Source organism: Ambystoma mexicanum, chromosome 8 (genome assembly GCF_040938575.1).
Source record: "Ambystoma mexicanum isolate Mex_15411 chromosome 8, UKY_AmexF1_1, whole genome shotgun sequence".
In the NCBI taxonomy this organism is placed as follows: Eukaryota; Metazoa; Chordata; class Amphibia; order Caudata; family Ambystomatidae; genus Ambystoma; species Ambystoma mexicanum.
Window position 1 is genome coordinate 1,621,411,535 of NC_090929.1, and position 26,225 is coordinate 1,621,437,759.

Sequence of the window (26,225 nt, forward strand, 5' to 3'; positions counted from 1 at the left end):
GTGGCCACTGGGTCTGACGGAGCATCCGACTGGAACGTGTGGTGTAGTAGTAAGGTCATGACGTTGGTACCATCCCCAGCCAGTTTTTCTAACTTTACGTGTGGGGGTGGATTCAGGTGTGTATACCAGTGGGCAGCATGTTGGGCCTGCACCGCGTTCCAGTACAATAACAGATCGGGGCTGTGAAACCCCCTTTCTCATAAGGTTAGGGTCATGTGCTGCCACTTCTTCCGAACCGCACCAGAGTGCCATAAAAATTGAGCGCACTCTGAGTGAAGTCTCTTAAAGTATTGCTTCCCGGGCCACACTGGTATGTTACCAAAGATGTAGAGGAGCTTGGGAACCACTATCATTTTTATTAGGGAGAGTCTGCCAGCAAGGGATAGTGGGAGATTGCGCCATTTGAGCATTTTGGATTCTACGTGCGTTGCCATTGCCTCATAGTTATCCGCCAATAAGGAGGCTTTGGATAATGATACCTGAACCCCGAGGTATTTAATGGCACCCGGGGACCAGCGTAGGGGGTATTCCCATGCCGGTTGTTGAGTTGCTGCAGTGAGCAGAAAGATTTCCGATTTGGTATAATTGATGGCGAAACCGGAGTACGTGCCTATTTTTGTTATGTCTCGGATGATCGGGTCTAGGTGAGTGGAGGGGTTTCTGACATATAAAAGTACGTCATCTGCGTACAATGAGACAATTTACGGCGTGTCTTGTAAACGAATACCTTTGCTGGTGTGTCGATCCCTCACGTGATCAGCCATGGGCTCAATTGCGAGCGCAAAAAGGATGGGGGAGAATGGACATCCCTGGCGAGTGCCTCTGTGTAGCGTGAAGGGAGAGGAGGGGATAGAGTTGACCAGCACCATAGCCAAAGGCTCTGTGTATAGTAATTTTATATAGGAGATCATGTTGAGTCCTACTCCCATTTTCGTTAGCACTGCCCATAAATATTGCCATGAAAACATGTCGAATGCTTTTTGGGCGTCCGTTACCGCCACAGCATCAGCCTTTGGATCAATTCTAGATAGTACGTTAAATAGACGGCGGATATTAAGCGCTGTGGAGCGACCGGGGACGAATCCACTTTGATCGGCGTGGACTAGATGGGGCATGAATGGGAGGAACCTGTTGGCGATTACCTTGGCAAAGATTTTCACGTCCGTGTTGATGAGCGAAAGGGGCCTGTAGGACCCACATTCGTCTGGGGGTTTCCCTGGTTTTGGGAGGACCGTTATCGAGTCTTCTCTCAAAGAGGGGGGGAGAGTGTTTAGTCAGAGTGATTCGATCCAGACCCCGTACAGCACAGGTGCTAGTATGGCAACATGCTCCTGATAGAACTCGGATGTGAGCCCATCAGGGCCCAGAGCTTTGCCCTTGGGCAGGTCTGAGATCACCTGGACTATCTCATCCAAGGTAAGCAGAGCGTCAAGGCGCTCCCTGGTGTCCTGGGAGATAAGGGTCATAGGAATGCCTTCGAGCAGGTCGAATCCCAAGCTGTGTGCTCAGGCTGGGGGCCATACTGGTCGGCATAAAGGCTGGCGAAGGTGTCAAGAATAGCTTGGTTCGACCAGTGTCGCTGACCTTTTTCATATGTTATGCTATCAATGCGGGTCCTGCCACCCTCCGCCCGCCCCAGTCTGGCCACGGTCCTCCCCGGTCTGTCTCCCTCGCCATATCTTCGGGCCGCAACGGGACGGGCATAATATCGCACCTCACGCAAGGCGTGTGCCTCAAATTGTTCCAATTCCGTTCTGATTTTCGCTAGGGTTGTTGGGGCCGGTGTGGATACATAGTCTTGTTCTAGGGCTTTGAGCTTTGTTTCGGAAATGTTCAAGGCCTGCCTTATGGACTTGAGGACCCCGGCTTCCCTAGAAATACACATCCCTCTAATGTACACTTTAAATGCCTCCCAGCGGATCCCCCCAGGTGTGTCAGATGCATTATTGTTTTCAAAGAATGAGTTAATGTCCGCTAGGATCTCGGCCTTAAAAACAATGTCCGACAGGGCGTCAGCCTTAAAGCGTCAGGCAGGCCGGGGAGAGAGTGTATTGCCAAGCTGTATCTGGAGCAGCACGGGGGAGTGGTCCGAGAGTGTGCGTGCAAGGATCTTAACATCCAACACCCTACCCACATGGCCACCCGACAGAAGGAACAAGTCTATTCTTGAGGAACTGTCATGCACCGTTGAATAGAAAGTATAGTCTCTTTCCTGCGGATGGAGCGTTCTCCACACATCATGTATGTTCATGGAGCTCCTATGTGTATGGAGTCGTTTGGTAGTTCGAGTTACGGCTCTACGAGCAGTAGTAGTTCTGTCCAGGGCGTTGTCAAGTATCAGATTCATGTCCCCTCCCCAAATAATGGGAACTTCCACATATTTTATAAGGATGGCGATTATCGTGTCAATAAATTCAGGTGAATCAGTGTTAGGTGCGTATGTGTTGACGAGCATACATTCTTCGTTGGCTAGAGTACAATGCAAAATCACATATCTGCCTTCTGTGTCAATGTGGGATGCATGGAGTGTAAAGTTTACCGCTTTGTGGATGAGGGTAAGGAGTCAGGACTTCCCTGGCTTGAGTGGAATACTGAGTGTAATATCTGTTAGAGCCCCAGGTACGTGCTAGGTTTGATGACAAGAGTTTTAGAGCGTGCGTTTCCTGTAATAGGAGCACTTGGACCCCATGTCTTTGTGCATAAGCCGTGATTTTACGAGACTTTGTAAAATTCCTCAATCCCCGCACATTCCATGTCATCATTTTAATAGCCATGCGGGTAACTTATGGGACATCCCTAGTGTAGAATTTGTCTCTAATTCCTGCCACATGCACTGCCTTAACGAAAGAACGCTTCTCATCAGAACCAGTCTCGACTGACCTGCCATTTTGTGTATAACATTCCCCAATCCCCCCACCCTCACCGCCCTGTACAAACTAGCAGTTTGTCGATACCCACCCTTGGAGCAAACAACCGCGTGCCATCCCCAACTCGGCAACGCCTGCAAAATCGCCCAATTGGGGCATGAACACAAAACCTTTACCTCAAGGGGCATTGCAGCTGCAGTGGGGGGCTGCCGCTGCCATCCGACCCACATTGGTTAATACATTTGTAATGATGAACCATCATTAACCATTTGAACGGCTGAAGAAACATAGGTTACGAAGCAAGGACACATATGTTTTAGATTAACATGGACATGGCTAGAACTGCCTTAGGCCAGTTGGAAGCAGTAAGGTGTGACTACTCGAAGTTCGGGTCCAGTGTGTGGTGCTCTAATCAGGCAAGCTAAGGGAGCATCACACTCAGATATTTGCATTCATGATGTAGTGTCATTAGACCGTGATGGGCCCACAGTGGATAGCGAGGGAGCACCCCCAACACAATGGGGGCGCCAGTATTCAGTACACTGCAGCCACTGGGGCTTACCACAGGAGCCTGGGCGGCCTGGTATTAGTCATTATCCATCGGTTCCTCTGGGGGATCCACCAGCGGGATCTGCGCTTCGATGAACTTAACAACTTCCTCCAGGACCGTAAAAAAATAGTTTATTGCGGTGGGTGAATTTCAAATGAGCAGGGAAGAGCATCGCGTACTCAATTTTTCTGTCTCTTAACATTTTCTTCACCCCACCGAATTGGCGCCTCTCCATCTGCACCCCCACTGAAAAATCTGGGAAGATCCTAATGATTTGTGAGTCCAGCCTTAGTTCCCCTTTCTCCCTGGTCAGCCGGAGTATGTGGTCTCTGTCCTTATAGCTCAATAGTTTTGCAATTATTGGTCTGGGAAAGTCTCCAGGTTTAGGTCGAGGCGCCAAGGAGCGATGTGCTCTCTCAACTGTGAAAAATGGTGAGAGCTCGGGATTATCAAGGAGGTCTTTAAGGAGTTGTTTGACCGCGAGTTCCATGCGGCCCCTTAGTGCCAATTCAGGGACTTCCACGATGCGAATGTTGTTTCTGCGGGACCTCGATTCGAGGTCATCGCACTTAGCTTTGACCTGTTTTATGTCTCGGACAAGCTCCTTGACTGTGGCTTGTAGAGTATGAACGGTGTCCTCGTTAGTTCTTATTCTCTGCTCTGCTTCAGTGATCCTGGTCCCATGCTGGTCGATTTTCGCTCTCAAAGAAGCCACATTTGCGTTGCTATCGTCTAACTTTTCGTGGAACGCAGCAAAGGTTTTGGCCATGGACTCCATCATCGCAGATAGGTCTGGCTGCGGGGGGCCCGGCTGGACCTCTCCGTCTTCCTGTGCCGCTGAGGAGGATGCCTGATCCATCATAGGCGCCGCCTTGGTGAACCTGTCCATAGCGCCCACCTTGCTGGCAGCCCGCGCTCTGTTGGGCATAGCAGTGGCGGGAGGTAGCGTCTGATTAGGTGGGCTGGTGATGGCCGCAAGCAAGGCTCCCAAGGGGAGGATAGTGGCGGGTCGGTGGTCGGAGCGCGTAAGTTACTCCAAAGCGGTGGGATTGGTCTCGTCCAGATAAGGTAGAAAGAGCCGGTCTGTAGCAACGGTAGTGATGGCAGGCAGCAGCAGGCAGAGAGGAGCCAGGGGGTTGTAGAGCGCTGTATCCCGCAGGGGCCCCACAGCAGCCAGCCCGCGCCGAAGGGGGCGTGCCGGGGAGGCCCGGCGGCCTTATGTGGATAATGACTCTAAGGTGTGCAGAGGTGCGTGAGGTCCTGAACTGCCGGCAGGGCAGGCAATGGTAGAGTAAGGTGGCTCCCCACGCAGTAGGGCTCCGGAGCGCAGATCTGCAATAGTAGAAGCCCCAGCCCGGGGCCGTGCGGATTTTAATAAGGGGAGAGCTTTGCTGGACACCACAGTACAGGACCGTAAAGGATGGCCACCCGGGGGTGGTGAAATAATAGGTTGCAGTGGATGATTTTAAGGCGCCATGGGCAATGACTGCTGGGGAGGGTAGCAAGGTGAGCCCCACGCAGAGTGTGATAACGTGGAGAGCAGACAAGGGCTCCTTTAGGAAATTGCAGCGGAGCGCAGCGTAGCCACAATCACCCACCTTACAGCCCTTGGGGCGGCTGGGCCCAGGTGTCCCTCAACGACGGACCGCACAATGCGAGGGCCGCGCCCGTCTCCAGAAGCCAGGTTCAGATGGAGGGCCCGTGGGGGCGCAGGCCGCGGTCGGATCCATGCAGCAGCAGGCCCAGGAGCTCCTCGGGCCGTGCCAGAAGGTCCTCGGCGGCCCGCAATTGCAGGAGCCGCGGGGGGGCAGCACCCGCGACCACCGGCGGGAGAAACGGCGCTGTCCACTGGAAGGGGGAAGTGGCAGCGTCCAGGCGACGTCCCGGAAAGCAGCGCCGCGTGTGGGGCCCCCCTCCTCCAGGACAGGGGGCCGTGGTTGTGTGGACGCGGGGGGCTCCAGCCCAGTCCGCACAGAAGGGGCCGATCGCACAGGCCGCCACCAGTAGGTAGTCCCGGGCCGCCCCAACCGCAGAATCACGAACGGGGGTGGTATCTGGGCCGCAGTCCCACTCCTCGGAGCACCAGCGCAGGAGCAGATCCCTCGGCCAAGGGGGTGTCTCTGGGGGTCCTCCGCCCGCGGCCCCTAAGGTTCCATCAACACCGCACCTCCAGGCAGGAGGAGTGGCGGGCAGCCGCGAGCAGCCAGGCCCCACGGGGAGGCCGCACGGAGCCGCCAGTCCAAGTGTCAATATAACTGGTGTCGGGCACCGATTCCGTCCCAGATTTCGACCACACGGGAGAGAGCTGGAGAAGCCGAATCGCTTCAGAAGTGCTCGGAAAAGGTGCAGATTAGCGCCGATATTTAGCTGATCTCGGCGGGTAGGAACGGAGCTCACAAGCTACGCAGCCATACTCCTCAGCTGCTCAACAGCGCCCCGATATAAAGAGTATTTTAATGTTTATGAATATGATGTGTTTTACGTTTTAACATGTATTTCTAAAGTGTTTAAGGTTTTTATTAACCAATATACACTATAAATAACAGGAATGCGTTTGTTTTCTCTTTGCAAATTGTACCACATTTCATACAAAGGTTACACAAATTATTTCCAATCAATGTAATCCACTAGTCATATTTGAAAGTCCCTTTGTGTCCAGGAACCGGTTGTTGGGTAAGAATGTGTAGAGTCCAACTGGTGTGGGACTTTACAAGACTTATCTCTTGGTATTAGTAACCCAGCTTTTAATATAGTCCTGTAATACACACGTTGGTACTGTGACTGAGCAGCCAGGATTATTTTAAGATGGATAATGTAATCTGTAGAGCTGTACAATAAAATCAGCAAATACAGGTATCCAAGTAAACACTTACGCACTTGAAGTTATAGTATACATATTTATTTATATATACACAAGGATAATTAGACCATCTTTAAAAAGCAGCAACTAATAGTAACACTAATCCCAAAGGTTAGGATTCAATTCAACAAGAGCAATAAAGCAGGTGAATAATTTTTCATATGTAATACATATTCCAGCACATTGAGTGATGCCATTTGAGGTCAGTAATAACACTTATGTGATCACCATTGCAATTTTGAGTTATAAGGAGGGAAAAGTTATATTTGGATCAGAACATACTTTGAAAAACGGTAAGATTCTCCCAGAGGGATGTAGGCAGTCTTTTATCCCAGCAATAATAGTGTTCAACAATTAAAACCTGTAAGGGAACACGCACTGCCCAAGCCAATAGGTTCAGAAGGGGGCCTTTGGGGAGCCAGAACAGTGACATTCAATGGGCTAGTTCAAAGTTCTGATGCTCTCTTATTAGAAAATGTTTTAGAGAAGTCAGCAGTTCAAATAGAAAATTACAGAAGCTCAAGATGAGCCACCTTGAAGAAGCACAAGTTGAAAGACCAGTGTAAGTGAGTTGAGGTTAAATCTAAAGAGGGTAAAATAGTACTTCCCAAGCTAGGAAACACCACAATTGGCAAAAAGTAGATGTAGCCCAAGCCCCATAGTACCTGTGAACTGAACAATTTGTTCCAGCTGGATGCCTTCCTGTTGCAATATAGCAGACCCTTGCTCCTGGTCCTTGGTCGTGGTGACTAAAGGGAGGACGTCTGGTGGGCTTCTGCGGCAGCACTCTGCAGCCTTAGAAAGTGACATCAAGTCGGGGGTTGCGCCAAAAGGAACATGGTCTCAAAGCTAGTTGGTCCCACCAGCACAAGGAAGGAAGTCGTCCCGTACGGGTGTTCCCAGTCGAAACGAAAGCTGGGTCAGCACAGCTGCAGGGCTTCACCGTGCACTTCACTGTCCAGGAGGGTGCTGCTGGCGTCCCTACACGTGTTCTTCGTTGGATGTTATCCTCCAGTGTCCGACTCTGCCTCTAGTCCCAAAAACCTCACCTTTTTAAGCAAGTTCCTATTCATTCAGAGCCCTAGGCTGTCAATCGCTCAGCGGGGTGGCTGTCCTCTTGGACAGCCAGCCGGCCAATCAGAACTGGTTTCACTCAGACACACCTAGAGACAAAGGACTTGGAAGTGTCGGGACCCTACCTCAGTTACTGCCTTCCAGACACAGTGGAGCCTGGGTGGGCTCCAGGTCTGAAGCCCACTAAAGGCAAAATGCACAAGGGACGCAAACCCAGTTCAAACAGAGTAAAAGCCCAGAAAGATCTAACTGACAAGAAATGGCAAAAAAAGAAGACTGGCCATTTTGAGAAAATGGTCACCCTTGGGTGCTGTACTGCAGCTGAGGAATCAGCCTCCAGATACATGGCACAAGGTAGTTAAAAAAGAAACCACTGCCACCAGCCATTCAAGTTAGTGTAACAGTGTTACATGAGTAGTGGGATAAAGGAGTTACTATGTAACCCCCAGCACTAAAAGAAAAGAAAAGAAAAGTAAGACAGGAGTCATTTTACCTGGTCTTGGGAACAGTAGTTCACCCAAGAAAACATTAAGAGAAGTCCAATGGACAAAAGGTGCTGTGTGTCTCATTGCAAAAAACAGATGCCAATGGAGTTCGCCAGACTCCATTAAACAGTGAGAAACACAAATATTCTAGTCAGAAAAAACACATGAGAGAGTGAGAAAAAAGTCCCACTCACTCAGGAGTTAACATTAAAAAGCCCCGAGTCCAGCAAAAGCACTTGGGGTGGGGGGACGGGGAGTGGGGGGATCTTTAAGGTTAAAGGGAATCGGCACAGAAATGAAAATTCTCCCTAACACTGTTAAAACTACTGATGCTTGTCCTTACAGACCTCATGAAAATCGTCAAGTGGTTGAATCAATACTGAATAGCCACGCTGTGGGCTTCTTCCTTGCCCAACTCGTAGACGACATGTTCTCAGTGTCACAGTTCTTTCATAAAATAAAGCTTCACAATCTGCATATAGTTTGTTGGTTAAAAATACAATTATTGGCTTTCTCTTTCCCCTTGGTACAGAAGAATGTTTCTTCTATTACTTTTCTCAATTTTCTTTTTTCAAGTGTTCAAATCCATCCAGGATCACTTTAAAGACACCTCTGTGTCACACCTTTGTGGCACTGGAACTCCCCAATATCCTGTGGTTCTTTGGTAGGTGTATTGGTTCTCAATCATAGTATTAAACGTAGGACGTCTGCCCGTTTGGGTATTGCAGATTCCTGTTACCTAATGGGCTTTGCTAGTCTTGCTGCAGAGCATTCATACTCTTTTTTTTTTTTTAACTCGGTTACGCGTAAGACGTTTGCCCGTTCGTCTTTACTAGCTCCTCGTATCTTTGTCTGCTTTACCATCCTTGGCATAAAGCACGTGTATCCCTTTCACGCCATTTTGCATAGGTGTTAGGAGTTTTACAAACGTCCACCAACATGTAAGACTTTAGAAGTCTCACACTTGAGACACAGTGCTCCAACTATTAGTATAGGCCTGAACCACAGAAGTATGTTGGTAGCAATGGCTAAGCAGCCATGCTTATCTTAGGATGGAGAAATGGCTGTAGGTGGTACAAAGAACAGAGTATACACATAGGTCAAAGAAACACCTACACACTAAAGTTATATAAATGAAATAATGGTCTATTTGATAAGGAAAGGAATTGATTGTTCTTCAAGGTAAGTACACACAATAAGTCTCTCAGAAAAAACAATGCTTTATTCACAGTAAGTAAACACTTTCTAATACTTTTGAGAATGGCAGTGTGCAATTCAAAGGTACGTAAAATACTTTTGTAAGAACTATTTCAGGTACGATAAAGGAAACCAAAATCAACATAAGTTAAGTAAATACTTGGAAATATTTTCACAGAGGCCTAACACTTTAGAAGTCCATCTCTAACTAGTTTTGAGTGCCTGAGTCCGTTTGGAGGCCAAAACAGGTAAAGCACAGTTGTAGAAAGGTCAAATGTTCCAGAGGAAGTCTTCAGTAGCAAGTAAGTAACCGACTTCGTTGGAAAAAGGGTCTGGGACATCAGAGAAGGCTCCCTGAAGGCACTTAGGCGTTAGGCCTGGGCAAACATGTATGAGCAAACTCCCAAACACACAAATAAGTACTCCGGCAACACAGGAGCAGCAAAGCAACTCTAGGGAAGTTCTACCAGGAGTCTCACAATATCTTAGGAGTGAAGAAGTTGCTGCACGGTGAGGTTCTCAGCAAAGGATTCTTCCCGGTTCTGTAATTTCTGGCACCTTTTTGGGAAGCACCAATGAATAACGATAACTGCCCAGTAGATGCGTTTCGCTTTCTCAGTCAAGCACTCTGGTGATGGGACTTCAAGGAGTGGAATCTTGCCTCTGGAGGTTCGGAAGGAGTCCATCAAAGTGTCTAGAGGATTCAATCTAAGGAATATGATGCACTGAACAGTAGCCACAGGTACCAGGGTATTGGTGGTTTGTATCCCGTGAAGGTCACAGCTTGTCGTGGGAAGGCTTGAAATGCAGGCCGTCTCAAGACTGATTGGTCAAACCATTCTAAACAGCAGAGTCGTCCTCTTCAGAGTTCTCCCGATGCTTGGAAGATGGGGTCGAACAGCTGCGATTACAAAGAAGGCATCTTGGGTTGTCTTGAAGTGGCTGTGGACATCGTTCTACTTCTTTGTCGATTCTTCTGTTTCAGGGGTCAGCTTATCCTCCGTCTCAGTATCCATGCCTTTTATGCAGGAACCCAGCCAATCTGCACCCAGGCACCATTCAAACTTTGGATGGCACACCAGAAGACAAAGAACAGAAGAGTTTCTGAATCCTCCCCCTTTTCCTGTACTCAGAGAGACACTGGAGCCTTGGTGGGCTTCACAAAGGACTCCCGCCAAAGACCAAAGTAAAACGAGGACCTCCCCCACCCAGCACGGCACAAGAAGGACCAAGAAGGGCCACACAAACAAGAAATGGCAAAGAAAGAATACAGCTACTGTCTTTGGGTCAATGGCGAAGCTTCTGTGCACTAACGCAGCTGTGTGTACAGCCTAGGAGTAAACATTGCACAAACGTAGGTAGGATAAAGCCACTGCCACCAGCTATTCAAGTTAGCTTGTCACTGTAACCAAAATGTTACAGGAGCAGTCGGAAAGAGAATACCCTCAGCACTCCACATAAGGTGGGGTGTGTTGAACTCAAAATATGGAAGCTAGGAAGGAGAAAAATACCCCTGATAAATGAAAATAAAAAGGTAAGCCCAAAGCGCTCCCAGCAACACTTCACGGAGTGCTGTGTGATGCAAAAGACGTATGCCATAAAACATGGAGGAAAGTATAACTCCAAGAAAAACGTATAAAAAGAAATACACAAAGCATCCCAAAAGAGGGTACAAGAATGAGTGCGTGTGTAGAAAGGTTCCCACTCACTCAGGGGAACAGACCAAAAATCCATACGCCCAGCAAAAAGTGCTAGGGGACTCAGAAGTAGAGGAAATTGTGCATGAAAATGAAAATCTACCTAACACTAGGGCATTTGCCATTCGATTCGCTTAAGATCTCGTGCTGTTGGCAGCTTTTCCAACCTTGATATACAGTGTTTGTATCACTTTCATTCTTTTTTAGCAGGGCCTTGTGCATGTGCCATTATCTTATTTTTGTACTATTGTCAGCTTCTGCACTCCTTGTAACCACTGTTTATAGCCCTCACTGGCATCCATACTTTGGTAGCATCCGTTTCCCTCTCGGTACTCGTCTCAGCAGCAAAGGAACTTGCTGTGTGGAGCGTGGGGACGCAGGCTCCTTTCCTTCTTCTAGTCACAATGTTGGTTGCTGGGCGCCAGGCCCTCCACTGCTCCCTAGTGGTCGCGCCACCAGAGAAGACTGTTCTCGTCCTGTCGTATCTCTTCTCCTGACCAGAGCCTCTTGCTCGGACAGAGCACCCGCCAATCGGCCTCCAGCTAGCGGCTCTCGCTTCTCTCATGCCACTGTCGGTTCTGTGACTCGACGTGACTCCACCCCTCCTGGACGTTGTCGCTGCCGAGGCTCACCCCTGTGTAGCGGTTACACTCCTCCCTCTGTAGGAGTCTCTCCTCCATTCACAGTCCGCTCTGCTCTTATGCACATCATGAGGACAAAAATTATCTGCGTCGGTCTCAATTGATTATGGCATTCAGGCGACGTTCAACATTACCTGCAGCAAGTAGAATGAAGAGACTTTGGGCCCAATTCATGGAACTTTGAGCATGGTGCAAATTGACTTTGCACTGCAAAACACCCTGATTCACAAAGCGGTGCAAGGTGTATTTTTGCAGAGCAAAGTCACTTTGCACTGCAAAAGTACTGTTTGCACCGCCCATTTAGAGTGGTGTAAAGAGTAGTTTTGCAGTGCATCATGTCTTTGCTCTGCAAAAATATACTTTACACCGCTCTGTGAATCAGTGTGTTTGTTGGCAATAAAAAGTAACTTTGGTTGGTTGTAGTCATAGCAGAAGATATCAGTCTTTCCAACATCCATATAGGCAGAATGTTTGGTTTGAACTGGGAGTTCATTATCACAATGCGAGTCCTTGTCCCCAAGAGGGAAATCTGTCCCAGTGAGGTCCAACTTGCCCAGAACCCTAGGGACGGTCTTGCTTAGTGGGCTCACCTCCCTCGCTTCAAAGTGGGTGGCTTCCCTCTGGGGAGAAGGGACGAATTGTCTAGATTCGGCAAACTATCCACCAGCCTCATGACTTGAAAGGGAGGGGGTATGCACTCCTGTGCTTGTGGAGCGGCCTTTATTTTATGTACTGTAACCTTGGAAGTGAACTTGCGAGTTTAATAAAATGAGCATTATAATCTGTATGTCTGGAGGAATAATTCAGGACGCTACCTGTTCCTGTGCAATGTAGATCTACAGAGATAATAATGTTTCATACTTGTGTACATTTTTTATCATTTATACAGCATGCAGATTTGATGATGGCTACAAGATATCATTTATATCTACAAATTGCAAATTGTGTCAAGTTTCTATGATTTTCGTTATAAAGATATAATTTTTCATCCGATTCTATTTTGGGCTTAAGATATTACACATGTAACATTTCTACAACTCAGCAAGAAGTATAAATGCCTATTTCGGCTATGAGATGTTACTAGCGATGCACAGAAAATTGGGTTTCATGATATTAATACATGTCCAGTCTAGTTTCTTTTGCTTTGCACAGAATATCTGATTAACAGACTTCTGGCTTCAGCTAAATGAATTTTCATGAGGGTCCTGAAATTGATGGATGTGATAGCTCCCTTTGTACTTGACATTTAGCTAGCATCTGGCAATGTTTATGGGGCCTTGCCTTTAAAACTAGTTTGAACACGATGAATCGGGTCGTTCTTACTGTTGTCTCTCTCTCTCTTGTGATAGAAAATTCCTGAGGTTTGGGCTAGTTGCTCCCTGCCAACTCCAGCTACATGTTCAGGCATGTTCCATCTCAAGTTAAAAAGAAATGCAGTGTTAATCAAAGTTAAATGAAATACATGGCAAGATACAGTGGAACTATCATAAACTTTGCATTGTTTTAGTTTAAATGGACTATATTGCAATATACAATTATTGAAACAAATGAAAGTTTATCATAATAAGTTGCATTGTTCTTCTCTATGTTTGGGACCCAGCAACATGATAATCTGATGAAATCCTGGAAATGCTTGTGTATTTTCTAAATTGCCAATGAATGTTCTGGGGTCTTCTGAATTCTTTTGTATGTGGCAAAGTTCCAACTTCCATAGGAATATCTCTCAGAATGTCAACCCACTCTCTAGACTCCTAAGAAATGGTTACAGTCTGTCTCGGATGTGCATGCAATTATTTGTATTTAGCATGTGCACCCTTTCCATCATGACCAAGAGTAAGAGCCAAAATCGAACAAAACCCACTCTTTTGCACCGATGCCTCCCTCTGAGTTTACTTTCGGAAAATTCTTTCGCTCTAAAGTCCCTTGCATAACCTAATAAAAAATAAAAACGGTGGGACAGATAAAGCTGCTCAGAGCAAGCGTTTCACACTCTGGGATGATATCGAGGTTGTTGAGATTAAGGAGGAGTCTCTGCACCAGAACTATGCCACCTCCTCTCCTATTCCAATTACCACAGATGATCTTAAAGCCTGATGGGATATTAATAATAGTGGATTACTGGAGTCTGATTGTGGAGCTAATGTTATGTGATGAAGAGTAAGTCCATCTAGTCTTAAGAGAGAAGGTACACATGTACAGTGGGTGCTTGGAAACTAAACGTGTGTTGATCAGGAGGCATTTTATGCCTGTCATTTCAGGGTGTGTTTGGCTGATTTGATGAGTGTTGTTGTGGTGTTGTTTCCCAGGGCTCCACTTTAAGGCTTTCAGATTCAAAGAGGCTGATCAGGGTCTTCTTGGGGTCTATCAAGTCTTTCAGTTTCTGCTGAGTTGTTCTGCTGGATGGTTTAGGGTGTCTAGTAATGAATGGAGTACCAGGCATTGTTTCTTGCGGGTGCGTTCCTATGGTTGGTTGTCTGAGTAGATGTAGGCAAGTGTGTTGGTTCGTTGGTGAGACTTGTTTGGTCATAGTAATGTGGTTCAGCTGGGTGCTTCAGGAGTTATCTGGAGATAAAGTGTTCAATGGTGTCTTGAGGTGAGGAAGTGGGATACCTGTAGAGCATGGGTCTGCAACCTTTGGCTCTCCAGATGACTACAAGCAGCACTAATCAGCAATATTAATGCTGAGAGATCATGGGAGTTGTAGTCCAAAACATGTGGATAGCTGCAGGTTGCAGACCTTTGCTGTAGTCTTGGGATGGCTGATCAGAGTACTGCTTGCTATTATCTTTCTTCCCTTTATATTCCGCTGTCTTTTCGGTTTCTAGTAATCTTGTTACTGTATGTTCACTTTGTAGTTGTTTAGGGGAGAGGCAGTGATATGGTAGGGGTGACATTTTTATTTTTTTATTTTCCTCGGGCCTGCATCTGTGGCTGGTTCGTTTTAAGGATTTCCTAATCCCTCTATGATGATGGTTGCCTGGAAGAGGATGGTACTGTTTAGAGAGTACTCTAGGCCAATTTGTTTGTAGACTAGACTGATGAGATGATTTATCAGGAGTCAGCGGCTATGGTTATATAGTTTCCAGGAGTTTTCAGGTATTGCTTGTCTCTGATAGTTTGTGAGACGCCTAGTTTCAACAGATTAGGTAGAGGTCTAACTGGTCTGTTGAACTAGTTTAGTGCTGGTTCAGGAAATGGGGAGAGTCAAACCAGCTACGCGCTATGGGTGTGAGAGAATACCATGGGCCAAAAGCAGCTGGCAAAATGAGTCAATCGATTGTACAGATGTTATGAGGAAAGCACTCTGATCTAGGATTGTAAGGGGTTCAGTATGCAGGGAAGTGCAGAGATTCAAACCTGGCTTTGTGCTAGATGTTTAGGTATCAATATCAAGACTTACACAATTGTTATGGATGCATGTAAAGATGCTTTTGAGTTAATCTAGCTAGGTAGCCAACTATGCTGTTATGGTCGAAATATACATGTGTTACATGCATGTCTAGCACAATGAGTCAATTCAGTTATATGCAAGTTGTATATAGAGCCATACAAGTCTGGGTCAAACACAATGAAGCAGTATAGCTCTCGTACGTGTGCCTATGTGCACACTAAGTGAGTCAAATGTGGCTATGTGCTTTGTTTCCAGACACACGAGTGAACTCAACAATGTGTTGGGTATGTAGTGACCAGTATGATGGGATGTGCATCTGTTGTGTTTAACAGGTTATTTGTTAGATACACATGCAGCAATATAGTTAGCTGTACAGATGAAGTGGAGGCTAAACACAAAGATTCAGACTAGCTATTTGCTAGTTATGCAGTTTTCTGCTAGAATTGCAAGGAAAAACAGTCAATCTAGCTATTTGTTATGCAGTCAGTATCATGAACTGTACACATTGAAATTCTTTGGTAGGCTTACACATTGATTCAATATACATCTGTGCTAGGTGTGGACAGATATCATGAGCTAGACAGTTGTAATGTGAATTTATGCAACTAAATGAATCCATATGACTGTATTATTGGTATGCAGGCAAGTCCAGGTTGTAGTGTAATTAACCATACAAAGTTGGGGCTAACATAATGAGTATCTCTAGGTGTGTGTTAAGATTTTCAGGCAGACATATCGGGATGAATACAGTTTTTTTAATGGTACTATACAAATAAGGTGCATGGGAGATTAAGGCATAGGTTTATCTTACCTATACGTTAGTTGGTGGCACCAGGGGCAGGGCTGGAGCACCAAGCTAACAGGAGGTGGCCTTTGCCACTGTCCTTCGCCTGGATGCCCGGGCAGTGAACACTCTAGGAGCACAGAGTAAGAGATGGGGAAGTGGGAGGTGAAAGGAGAAAGCCAGAAACAAAGGACTGTGCCAAAGCTCAGTACAGTCTAGGAGAAGTTCAGAGAAAAACAGACAGAAAATCACAAATATCACTCCAACAAGGCATAAAACTGTCCCTGTATCTTTTGTTCAAGCGGCCGCCAGAAAACCGAAAATAGGACTCTTGACACAGGCTTCACCTTCTCTGGCCCGATATGGTAGCTTCTTTTTACTTAAAGTAGTGGTCTTTAATCTGTGGGGCTGTTCCACTGAAGTGGGCCCAAAGAAGGTCCTTGGGGGCATGGGCTCTTTAAAAGGTATCAAAGTGACTGATTGTAATAGGAAATATAAGCAGCATTGTATTTGTGAATGGTACACTTGAAAATGGCAAGGGAGTGCAGCATAAGAGTTGGATAACATTGACTTAAGGGCTTTACACCCAATTCAAGTAAATAGGGATAGGTTTGCCCTCCAGAATTTAACATGCACCACCACCGGACAGGCAAGGTAGTAGACTCAGAGAATCGCAAAAAGTATTCATCCAAGAGCAGCAAAGAAAGACCGTGGTGGTAAATGTGTCATGGAACATATAGGCTGTCATGCTTGCTTTTTCTCATTTATATTCCAAGTTCCATTTTATTCTGAATCTTTCTTTTTGGGGTTGATGGACTGTGCTATGCCTTTCCATAAAACAAGTCATTTGAGATAAAGAAGCTGACTTTCACATGCCAAAAGAAATGCTAGAATCTGGAAAAATATTATTTATGAAAAGTCAAACTTTAAAATTGGTTACCAACTCAAGTAATGGTTCCGACACACAACAGCATAGAGGGAGTCCAAAAAAGGTACCAGGTAAGGAGCCAATGTGATACAGAATTGTGACACTCATGCTCTTTGTAACAAATTTGAATCTTTTTGGCTTTTGAAAAATTCTTGGTCAAGCTGGTTTTGGATTTGAATTTACCAAAGTGTTTCTGCTCCTGAATTACACTTTATTATAGGGAGAAGATGCCAACAGATGTTTGTCTAATAGAAAATAATCAACAGCAGTTTCACACATCCATTTACAAATGACTAAGTCCCTTTAGAACTTTTAAGCGTCACTTCAAGATGCTGAGCTGCCTGTAAAAGTGACATTTGTGCTGCTATATGTATTTCACAAATCCAATAGCTTGCAAATTACTTTTACAGAGGCGAATGTATCTAAGATGTTTGTAGTTTGACTCTGGGAATGGTGTCAGGTGTGTTTCTAGAAGCCATTAATACAGCTGCTCTAGGATATAATAGATTAGATTGAACCTGGGGGGGGGTTTATTGGAATCTGGAACACTCCTACATGCAATTGGAGAGCATAATGATGGTGGTAGTGGCATAATTGTATTGACCAAAAAATACAAATGGTCAACTTCAGAACTTCAAGTTGATGCCTATAAATCTAATTATAATATCCCAAAGAAATACTAAACTATATTGTTAAATTCGAGTGGAAAACACAAAGCATTAATTTAATGCACAAACAGATTATTTATACATATTAACAGTGTGGAAACATGCATGGTATTATAAGAAAAAGATAATTATGAGCAACCATAAGCCAATTGTTTGCATAAAGTAATCCCAAGTCTTTGATATACAGAGAATGCCAAGGCTGCCTCTAAATTGTATGTTGTAGAATCTCTTAAAAGCCAACAGTTCCATTTATGTTGTGTAGAGAACTTGATGTAGTGATTCAAATGCTTTGACAACTTTAGGGCACCCCAGTTCCGAAGAAACAAAGTTCTGTAGTTTTCTCAACAATATAGGGGTGGGGTGGGTCTGTGTCTGTATAAGTAAAAAAAAATGCCAACATGTTTCGTTCCTCTGTGGCATTAATTATATTTCTTCAATGGGTAGGCGGGGTATGGATCTCCAAAGGACTGGAAAAATCAGAAAGAAAACAATTTCTTAGAATTTAAAATGGGTCTAGGAGTGCATCTTTGTATTAAGTTAAATGGTTGGGCTACAGAGGAGGAAAGCCATTTCCTACCCGAAATTAATGATTCTATTGCCCACTTCTTTGTCATTAGAAACATTCCTGGCCTCAGTGAAAATTGATTGCTTCAATTGCTCCTCTCATTCCTCAATCAAAATAATTTAAGAGGGATCACCTACAGATGGAGAAATAGTAACACATTGCTCCTAAACCTTCTCAGTATTTACTCAGGGTTTTATAGAATAATGCTCTTAATTGTTTTTTTCCCCAAAAATGTTTCTTATAAACAAGAATTTTTGTGAGGTTATCTCTAGGAAAACAAGTGCGATACTGACCTTGAAAGAGTAAGGTGCCCCTCATCCGTCATACTCATAATGTATTCTTAAGGTGGGGAATCAAGTAGTCCTAAAGATTTTAGGAAATATATCTAACGTTTTGAAGGTGATCTTTTGTAATTCTAGGATGTAGTAAAAACGGAAATAACTTTTACTTGTCATGAGATAACACAAAGATATGGTAAATTTTCGTGATGTCTCACTATTGTTGGACGAAATGTTAGTACGTAGGCATAGGTTTCAAACAGGGCTTTTCTGATCTCAGGTGTTCTCGGTAATATATCAACATTGAAACTATGTTCTCTTCTTCCATTTAAAGAAATTGATCAGGCTTTGTGGGGAAGTCTTAGCAACGCCAACTGAAAATGAAGAGATACAGTTTCTCTGTATCGTCTGCTCCAAGCTGAAGCAAGATCCTTACTTGGTCAACTTTTTCCTCGAGGTGGGTGTGTTATGTTCCCTGAGAGATTGCTATGTTTTCATGAGTATCAAGTCATCGGGCATTGCCATGCCTGGCCGAATAGTCTGTGGTAATTCTTATTAGTGGTAAGAATCCTCCCATGACCACACTTGAAAAATGCAATTCTGTGGCCTAGTGCTCAGCAATAGTTGTGCAAGTTTTATTGTACAATAAATTATATACACCTATTATCATGGTAGTTTGTTGCATAATCACTCGCTAAACTTATTTTACTTCCACAATGCCTTCTACTTTAGAACAAGCTAAAACTACCAGCATGCAGAGAATCTTTGGGAGATATGAAGGACCGAAATTGCTTGACCGACACGGGGCAGCTGTTACAGCCCGAAGCGGTCAGCAGTGGAGTTTCAACCAGCCTGTGTTCAAAGGAAAATGGCTTGGGAGACCACGGTGATGATCTGTCTATGGGTCTGAATGAACTCTACGTCTCAGACACTTTAGCCAGTCATCCAAACCAAGACTATAATCTTGTGAATTCCTTGCTCAACCTCACGAGAAGCCCAGTAAGTCCTTGAAATAGTTAACCTTTCTAGTTTTCGTTCTCTTGAATCTCTTCAAATGTTGAGTTTGATTGTTCAATTTCTGGCTCATTGATAGTGCTGTAACCTTCGAGGCTGGTACAGAGTATTATGTTTGTTTTATATTTATTTTGTCTGACATTTCTACCAGAAGTGGCATCTAGTGGGCAATATGACAGATAGCAGACGCAGTCCCTTTGCAGGGTTCTTTACATAATTGATAGTGTTTCCAGAGGACAGACCAAATATTGTAGTCGTAATTGGGATGATGCATATAAAGGGGACAATTGGTGACAGGGTGACCTACATACATATCTACATTTGGCAAAGGGTCAGTACCTAAATGGATACATTATTCATATATGCAGGTTATTTTTCAATGGAAGAAGCAGAGCGGTTGGTGTGATAATGGTGGTCGAGGCTGTTGATTTACTGGCTAGCAAGTGACGCTTGAGCCTGGACTTAGATAGTGCCATAGTTTTAATTACTTTGATGCCAGTGGGCCGACTATTTCAGTGATGACAGACCAGTATAGAAAAAGGGCGAAAGAGGGCAGTAGAGCAGTGGCAGATTGCTGATAGTAGAAGCACAAGAGATAAAATGAGAGGAAAAGGTTGGGATTATATCATTACTGCGCCACATTTACTGCAACCCTCGAAAATGTTGACTTTTTTAAATTTCAACTCCCTTTTCACCCCATATATATGTGGCGGTTGGGTACCGTATATAATGGATGACGGGGAGGCTGCGGGGTGGGGCGGTGGTCTCCCCAGCACTTATATGGAGTGAAAAGAGGGTTGAAATAAAAAAATAATATGCATTTTCAGGGGTCGCAGTAAATGTTGTGCAGTAATCCCATAGATTCAAAAAGTTGTGACTAGGGCACGGATAGATGTGGAAACGTGAAGCTGTAGGAACTTTTCCAACCAGCATGTTGACAATAGGCTGAGGTGGGAGAAGATCTTGATAGTTTATAAAGTAGACTAATATGCTGATGACCAGGGTGGAGATTAGGGCTTTGGCAGAGTGGTTGATGAGGTGCGTGCAGATCTTCCTGATGTGTATTTTGTTGATCTTGGCCATGGTGGCAGTTATTTTATTTATTTATTTGTTTGTTTGTTACACGCCGAGACCCTGGGGTATCACGGCGTGGTTACAGACATCTTAGTGATTGATCATACAATTTAAGATGAAAGACCCATGCAGGGATAATATTTACATTCATTGGATCAAACAAGAGAGCAAAGTAATTACAGGTTAAGTATAGGTAGACCACATTAGTTATAAAGATGGGTCTATGGTGGCTGTCAAGGAGGATCTCCTATGTTTCGAGCTTTGGGTGATGGAGTGAGGCTATTGAGAAGAGCGGGATATAGGGGATAGGAGTATGGGGTTGCCATTGGAGGACAGGAGAAAGATGACTTCTGGCTTGGAGGAGTTTAGCATCAGGCAGTATATAACCATCCAGTGAAAGGTGGTGCAGTTGAGGCTGTTGATGCATTCCCGGATGCTTGGGGCAAACTTGAGAAGGGAGAAAGTGTCTGGGTATTGTGAGGACAGGGGTGATGGTGGAAGACGGAGGATGAAATCAGTTTACACAGTGGGGAGGTATATTGGGCGAAGAAGAGTGGGCCCAAAACTGACCCTTGAGTGAAGCTCACTAGAAGGTGGATTGGTGGGTGAGCAGGTTGCAGAGTTCCATGAGATGGAGAATGGAGCATTTAGAAATATAGGTCGCCACTGAGTCAAGTAGTGTCCTTAAAACCCAGGGAAGTCTGGAGGCAGGATAAGTGGTCAAAGGTTGCCAAAAGATCAAGTAGGAGGAGGATGAAGGAGTGCTGGAGTAGGGCGCAGGGCTTAAGAGTTAGAGACATAGGTGAGATGTTGATTGAGTGTTAATGTGAAATCCAGTTCGGAGGGGTTCAGAAAGTATGATCCTCAGGACGTTTAACAATCTGGTTACACTACTCTCTTGATGATTTCAGTGGTGCGGCATATAAAAAACTGGTTGGTAGAAAGAGGGATTAGTGGGGCCAGTAATGGGTTTTAACATGCCCCCTGGAAAGATGCCAGTAGCTAGATTAAAGAAATGGGATTGGTCAAAGCTGGTCACTGGAATAATCTTTGATCACTTGTGTACAAAAAAGAGGCTATTTGTATAGTGCATGTTGTGAATGAAATTTGTGTGTGCAAGAGTTTAAATGAGCATTTGTGTGACTGTTTGACCTCGGCCTGCGTCATCATCATAAATGTGTTTTACAGTGTCAGTCTGCCATGTGTGTACATCATCAAGAAGGAGTTTTACAGTGATAATACTAGCATATATTTGTACACAGGCATACTGCAAAAGTGTTTTGCAAGGCAACTCTGACTCAATTTGTGGACCAAGGCATCATGAACATGTGCTTTCCAAGGGCAGTGCCTGCATAGATTATGGCCATAGGCATCATGGACATGTTGTAGAAGGCTCTGGTGTACTGTTGGTGACCTGGCATCCATAGATTCGATGTAGTCATGCGTGACCCTACATCACTGAGTCCATGCTTTTTTACCTACCTTTTATCAAATATTGTGCTGTGAAATGCACCCTTTCAACCCAGTATTTTTTAAATGATAATGGAGGAAGAGCACCCCTGATTCCTCTACGTTTGTTAGGCTCCCTTGCTACGCTTGGTTGCTCACATTAATTCACAGAAGATATTACTGCAACTCCAGTGGAGAAAACAAATAACACCAGATGCTACTGACCTTGAATAATTTTTAATGGAGGTGCCTCATGTTCCCCCACCACCAAACCACTCCATGGCTTCCTGAATGTGTCACTAATTTTTGTCCTCTTAGGGGAGAAGTAGGCGGCAGTGTTAGCAGAGAATGAAGACGATGGAGAGAGAACTTTAGGTGTAGCAATCATGGCCTGGATAGCTGGCGAGCATGCAAGCAAGCAAGGAGAGGGTATGAGATTGATGCCCTTTGGGTTTGACTGGATGGAGCACAGTGGTAAAAGCAAGTGAAGATAATCCTTCTAGGCAGTGAGGTGAGGGTAGGGGAGAAAGCATTGCACCTGCAGCCTAAGTGGGGACGCATTGATTTTCTTGGTTGATTGGGGGTGATTCATGATATGGTTTGGGGGTGGGCATGAGCGAGGGAGAACGAGCAGGCTGGATAGCAATAGTGAAGAAATGAAACGAGAGCCAGTCAGTACTGAATATAGTGAAGGCACATTTGATAGAGTGAGCACGTGGGGGAGAGAGAGCGCTTCGAAGCAGTTCCTGACGTGGTCAAGATAGCAGACCTTGGAGTTAAGCTTACATTTTCTTTTGATATTGTAGAGGTAAGGGGTCAATAGTGGAGGGTAAACAGATAATGAAGTGGCTGAGTGAGTAGTCTGAGGGTAAGGCATCTACAGGGAGGTTGAAGGAGTACAGAGAGGAGGATATGAAGTTGAGTTCAAGTGAGTTGGAGGGGAATGCGTTTTTCAACTTCTTCCAATAGTGTTGTATGATGGGAAGTAGTGCGTGGAAAAGGTTTTATGGCAAAGTGTTGGGCATTCCAGAGGCACAGCATGAAGTCTGTAGTAGAGCGGTGGTTTAAAGGGAGGGCGGGTTCTCAAAAGGTAGACAAGTGGGGAAGATAATGGTAGCATGGGTAGTATGAGGGTGAGCGCAAGACCAGGGTGTTTAGGAAGCGTTCAGAGGATGGGAATAGGAAGTAAGGTGGGAGCAAGGATATGCAGAGGAGTTCTTTGTGAGGGTAGGCAGAGGGCCCAAGAGAGAGGAATAAAGAGGACAGGATAAGGTGCTTTAGGATGGGCAAGAGGCTGGTGAGCAGATCCGTCATTAACTATAGTCTAGGTGAGGTGATTTTGGTAGGGGTTAGATCCTTCGGGAGCACTGGGAGGGTGCTGCACGGTTCATAGTCATTTTTTCGAATTCAAAAATGTCAAAAGTCATTTTTTCGAAAAAATGTCGGAAAAAAAAGTTGCATTTTTTTTTTTGTATACGTTTTTTATTCGAAATGGGGGGTTCCCCCAACCCCCTTTTTGAATTTTTTTTTTTTGTTTTACCCATTTCTTTTTTTTATTCCCGGACCCCAAAATAAATATATAATTTTAAAAAAAAGGAATTCGACTTTTTTTTTCGTCATTTATTTTTCGAAAAAATGACTGACCACCGTGCTGCACAGCAGGAACAGGGATAATGACCCAACACCCGAACATATGACCCATAGGTTATTCTTAGCTTGAACTGCCCTTTGCCGTGGATGCCCAGCATTGGAGTTGCCAAGTGTTTCATGTGATGGGGCAGGGCCATGGAATCGGGGTATCCAATACATATGTAAGGCAACCTGTCCTTGTAATGTCAGCCACCTGGCTTCTTCTGCTGTAGATCTTGTGCTGATTTCAGACCTCCAGTGTGTGATGTTTTGCTGATTGTTTGGAAGGTTATCGGTAGCGCATGCCAAATTATATGTGTCTGTTGGTGTGGGTATGTAGTGCCTCAATATAGAGTCATGAAATATGTCATTAATTCAGAATTCCTATTTTGGGGATTTCAGGACCACTTTTTGGGGCTCCTCGATGTTTAACTTTTTTCCCTTGTGGTGGCCAGAGGGACTTCTCTTGAAGTCTCCCTTCCATTATGTCCCTTTTATACCTTAAACAAGGCAGTGGATCACCCCTAAAGTGCCCAGTCCCAGGGGTGCCTGTATGGCACCTATTTCTGCCCTAGTGATTGTGACTGTAATTTTAGTTTAGGGAATAGCTTAGTGGTGTATGTGCTTTCAATTTCGCACAATGCATCTTTTTGGTAGCCATTGGGGCTATGAATGTTTTTTTTTAATTCTCCTTCCGGCCATTTGTTTTCACGAGCTACCCTTTGCCTTTGTGGCCACGAGGTAGTCTCAAAACGGCATAATGGCTGCCTCCATACTGGTCCTAACTGGATTATGGTATTAAGAGGTCCTGGACAAACCCTCTCACTTCCTGTATGGGTGGATTTGGTTAAGTGGCAGTCCCAGTGCCCAACCACTATGGTTAGTCATCTGAACCTAATTGGCTGGCTGGCCTGTGGACAAGCCGCTTTCACAGGAGTACTTAGGTTCTGCCCAGCCCCTAACACTCTCTCTCTCTCGCTGCTTTGTTCCAGGAATGTGGAAGTGACAGGACTGCCAACCTGATGATGGAATTTTCCCACTGATTCCAGAAGCCCTGCAGTGGCTTGGCTTTATCCCGGTTTGCATTTTTTGCTTACAAGTCCTTCTCAAGTCCAGTCTAGATTTTTTGGAGACTCCAGGTGACTTCCCATATCTACTGATCGAGCCCTCCCCTTTGGCACAGTTTCTGGGCCGTTATACCTCCACATACTGCCGTTTACCGGCAGGATCCTCCGCTTGGTTGTGGGTTGCTGCTGGAGTCCAGAAAAGTGCTGCACTGGATCTTCAGTTTGTGACGTCCGAAAGTGCCAGTCGCAGTTGTCACCATCCTGGGGCTTTTTGCTGTCGTGCTGCTGCCGTTTGTTCACCCTGTTGCTGGGAGCTGCATATTCAGGTTCTCCCTTCCTGGAATCTGCTTCAAGGGATCTTTCATTTCTGCATTGAAGGTAGATCTACTAGGAGGTGCCTCTGTTCATCTCCTTTGTCACTGCAATCCTTGTTGGTCCAGGGTGGCAAGCCCTGTGAACCAGGAACTGAAGACCGCACATGTGGAGAAGAGCCATTTACTTGCCGGATTGTTTCGGGTCGCAGGAGCGGTTTCCACTGAATCCATCAATGTGAGTAACTACCATGGGGTCCTAGAAAGGGTGCTTATTCACCCTATTAACTCCTGGGTGTTTAAGTGCTACTGGTTCCTGGTGGGAGAGTCCTAATTGCAATACCCCATAACCTTCCTGTCATGCAACTTCTTCTCTGGTGTCCATTTCCCCACCTCTAGAATCCTTCCTAAGGGTCTCCTGTGCCTTCCCATGGGGATGATCGTTGCATCATCAACACCTGTGGGGTAGAACTTACCTCCTTCAGTGTGGATAGTCCTTGAACTTTTCCCATTATAGTCTATGGAGCTTTCAACTAACACTGAAACTCTCCTTACAGTGACTCTGGCCTACATACCTGCCCCTGGCTGTTTTTGCTGGATCCCCCAGGAGTTCAGAGAACCATGGGCCAAGATGTACCATGTTTCTACTTGCCTGTGATTTTATATGCATTTTTAAATTCATCCCTTTCATTTCTGATATGGTGAAAGAAACGGTTGCTGGTAACAATGTATATCTTTTTCCATGGCATAACTCTTCCATAGGTTTTTACTCATCCCCTGGTTCATAGACCAGGCGACTTCACTAGTATATTGTGCATTATGTTAACATGACAACTTAAACTAAAACAAACCAACCTGTCGACACCCGGGTTAAAGGAAACTTAAGCTTTACCTATCCACCCTACCCTCGCCCTTCTCTAAAGTTCTTTGAACCTTCTCTTCTCAACTGTTAATCACCAGATGGAGAAATGTCACAAACGTCCAGGCTTATAATGGTATTGCTTTCTCTTGTGCCCATGTTCCTGGAATGGGAGCCCCACTTGAATACACTTCTGAAAGCTTCCATTAGTAGAGGAGCCCTTTTTCCCATTGCCAGTACCCCCCATATCTTCACCCGCCATTGTGTCACTATCAGACCCCCCTTCTGTTTTCCAGAACTGGGCCAGTGTCATATTTAACAAACGAGTCAGTAAAGAAGCTCCAGCCCCCCTCATTGCACAGACCCCTTCAACCACATTTCCCTGCACCAACACCAGCGGGGCTAGGATTTCTTTCCAAAATATATGAGATTTCCGACATGTTCACCGCATATGGCCTAAGTCACCTATTTCTCTACAACTCCTCCAATATAGTGGTGAGGAGCTGGCCATAATCATATTGATTCTCTGGGGTGTGAGGATCGTCTCTTTAAATGTTAGGGCATTTAGACGCCCTATGTGCTCTCTCCCAGTTGTGTTCCCAGTCCTCCCACTGTATCATATAAGGAAGTTTGTCTTCCGGGGCATCCATACCCAATAATTTATGATTTTGAAATCCTGTCCTTCAGTGATGGCTCAATACCTCTAGGGACCCGATTCCCCGCCCACCTTTCCATCTAGTTTGTAACCCAATGCCTAATATGAATGCGTTGATATCTTTCCTGCTCTCCAATATTGAAGATCGTCTTACATTCTTCAAACGCTAGGGGGCTTTTATC

General features: G+C 45.2%; 1 protein-coding gene across 1 annotated transcript in view; it reads left to right on the forward strand.

The window, feature by feature from the left end:
• FHIP2A (FHF complex subunit HOOK interacting protein 2A) overlaps window positions 1-26,225 on the forward strand; it is a 416,741-nt gene that overhangs the window by 161,079 nt on the left and 229,437 nt on the right. The window contains exons 5-6 of the mRNA XM_069611895.1: window positions 18,320-18,442; window positions 18,718-18,984. Coding sequence (XP_069467996.1) covers window positions 18,320-18,442; window positions 18,718-18,984 — 390 coding nt within the window. The remainder of the gene's footprint in view (window positions 1-18,319; window positions 18,443-18,717; window positions 18,985-26,225) is intronic.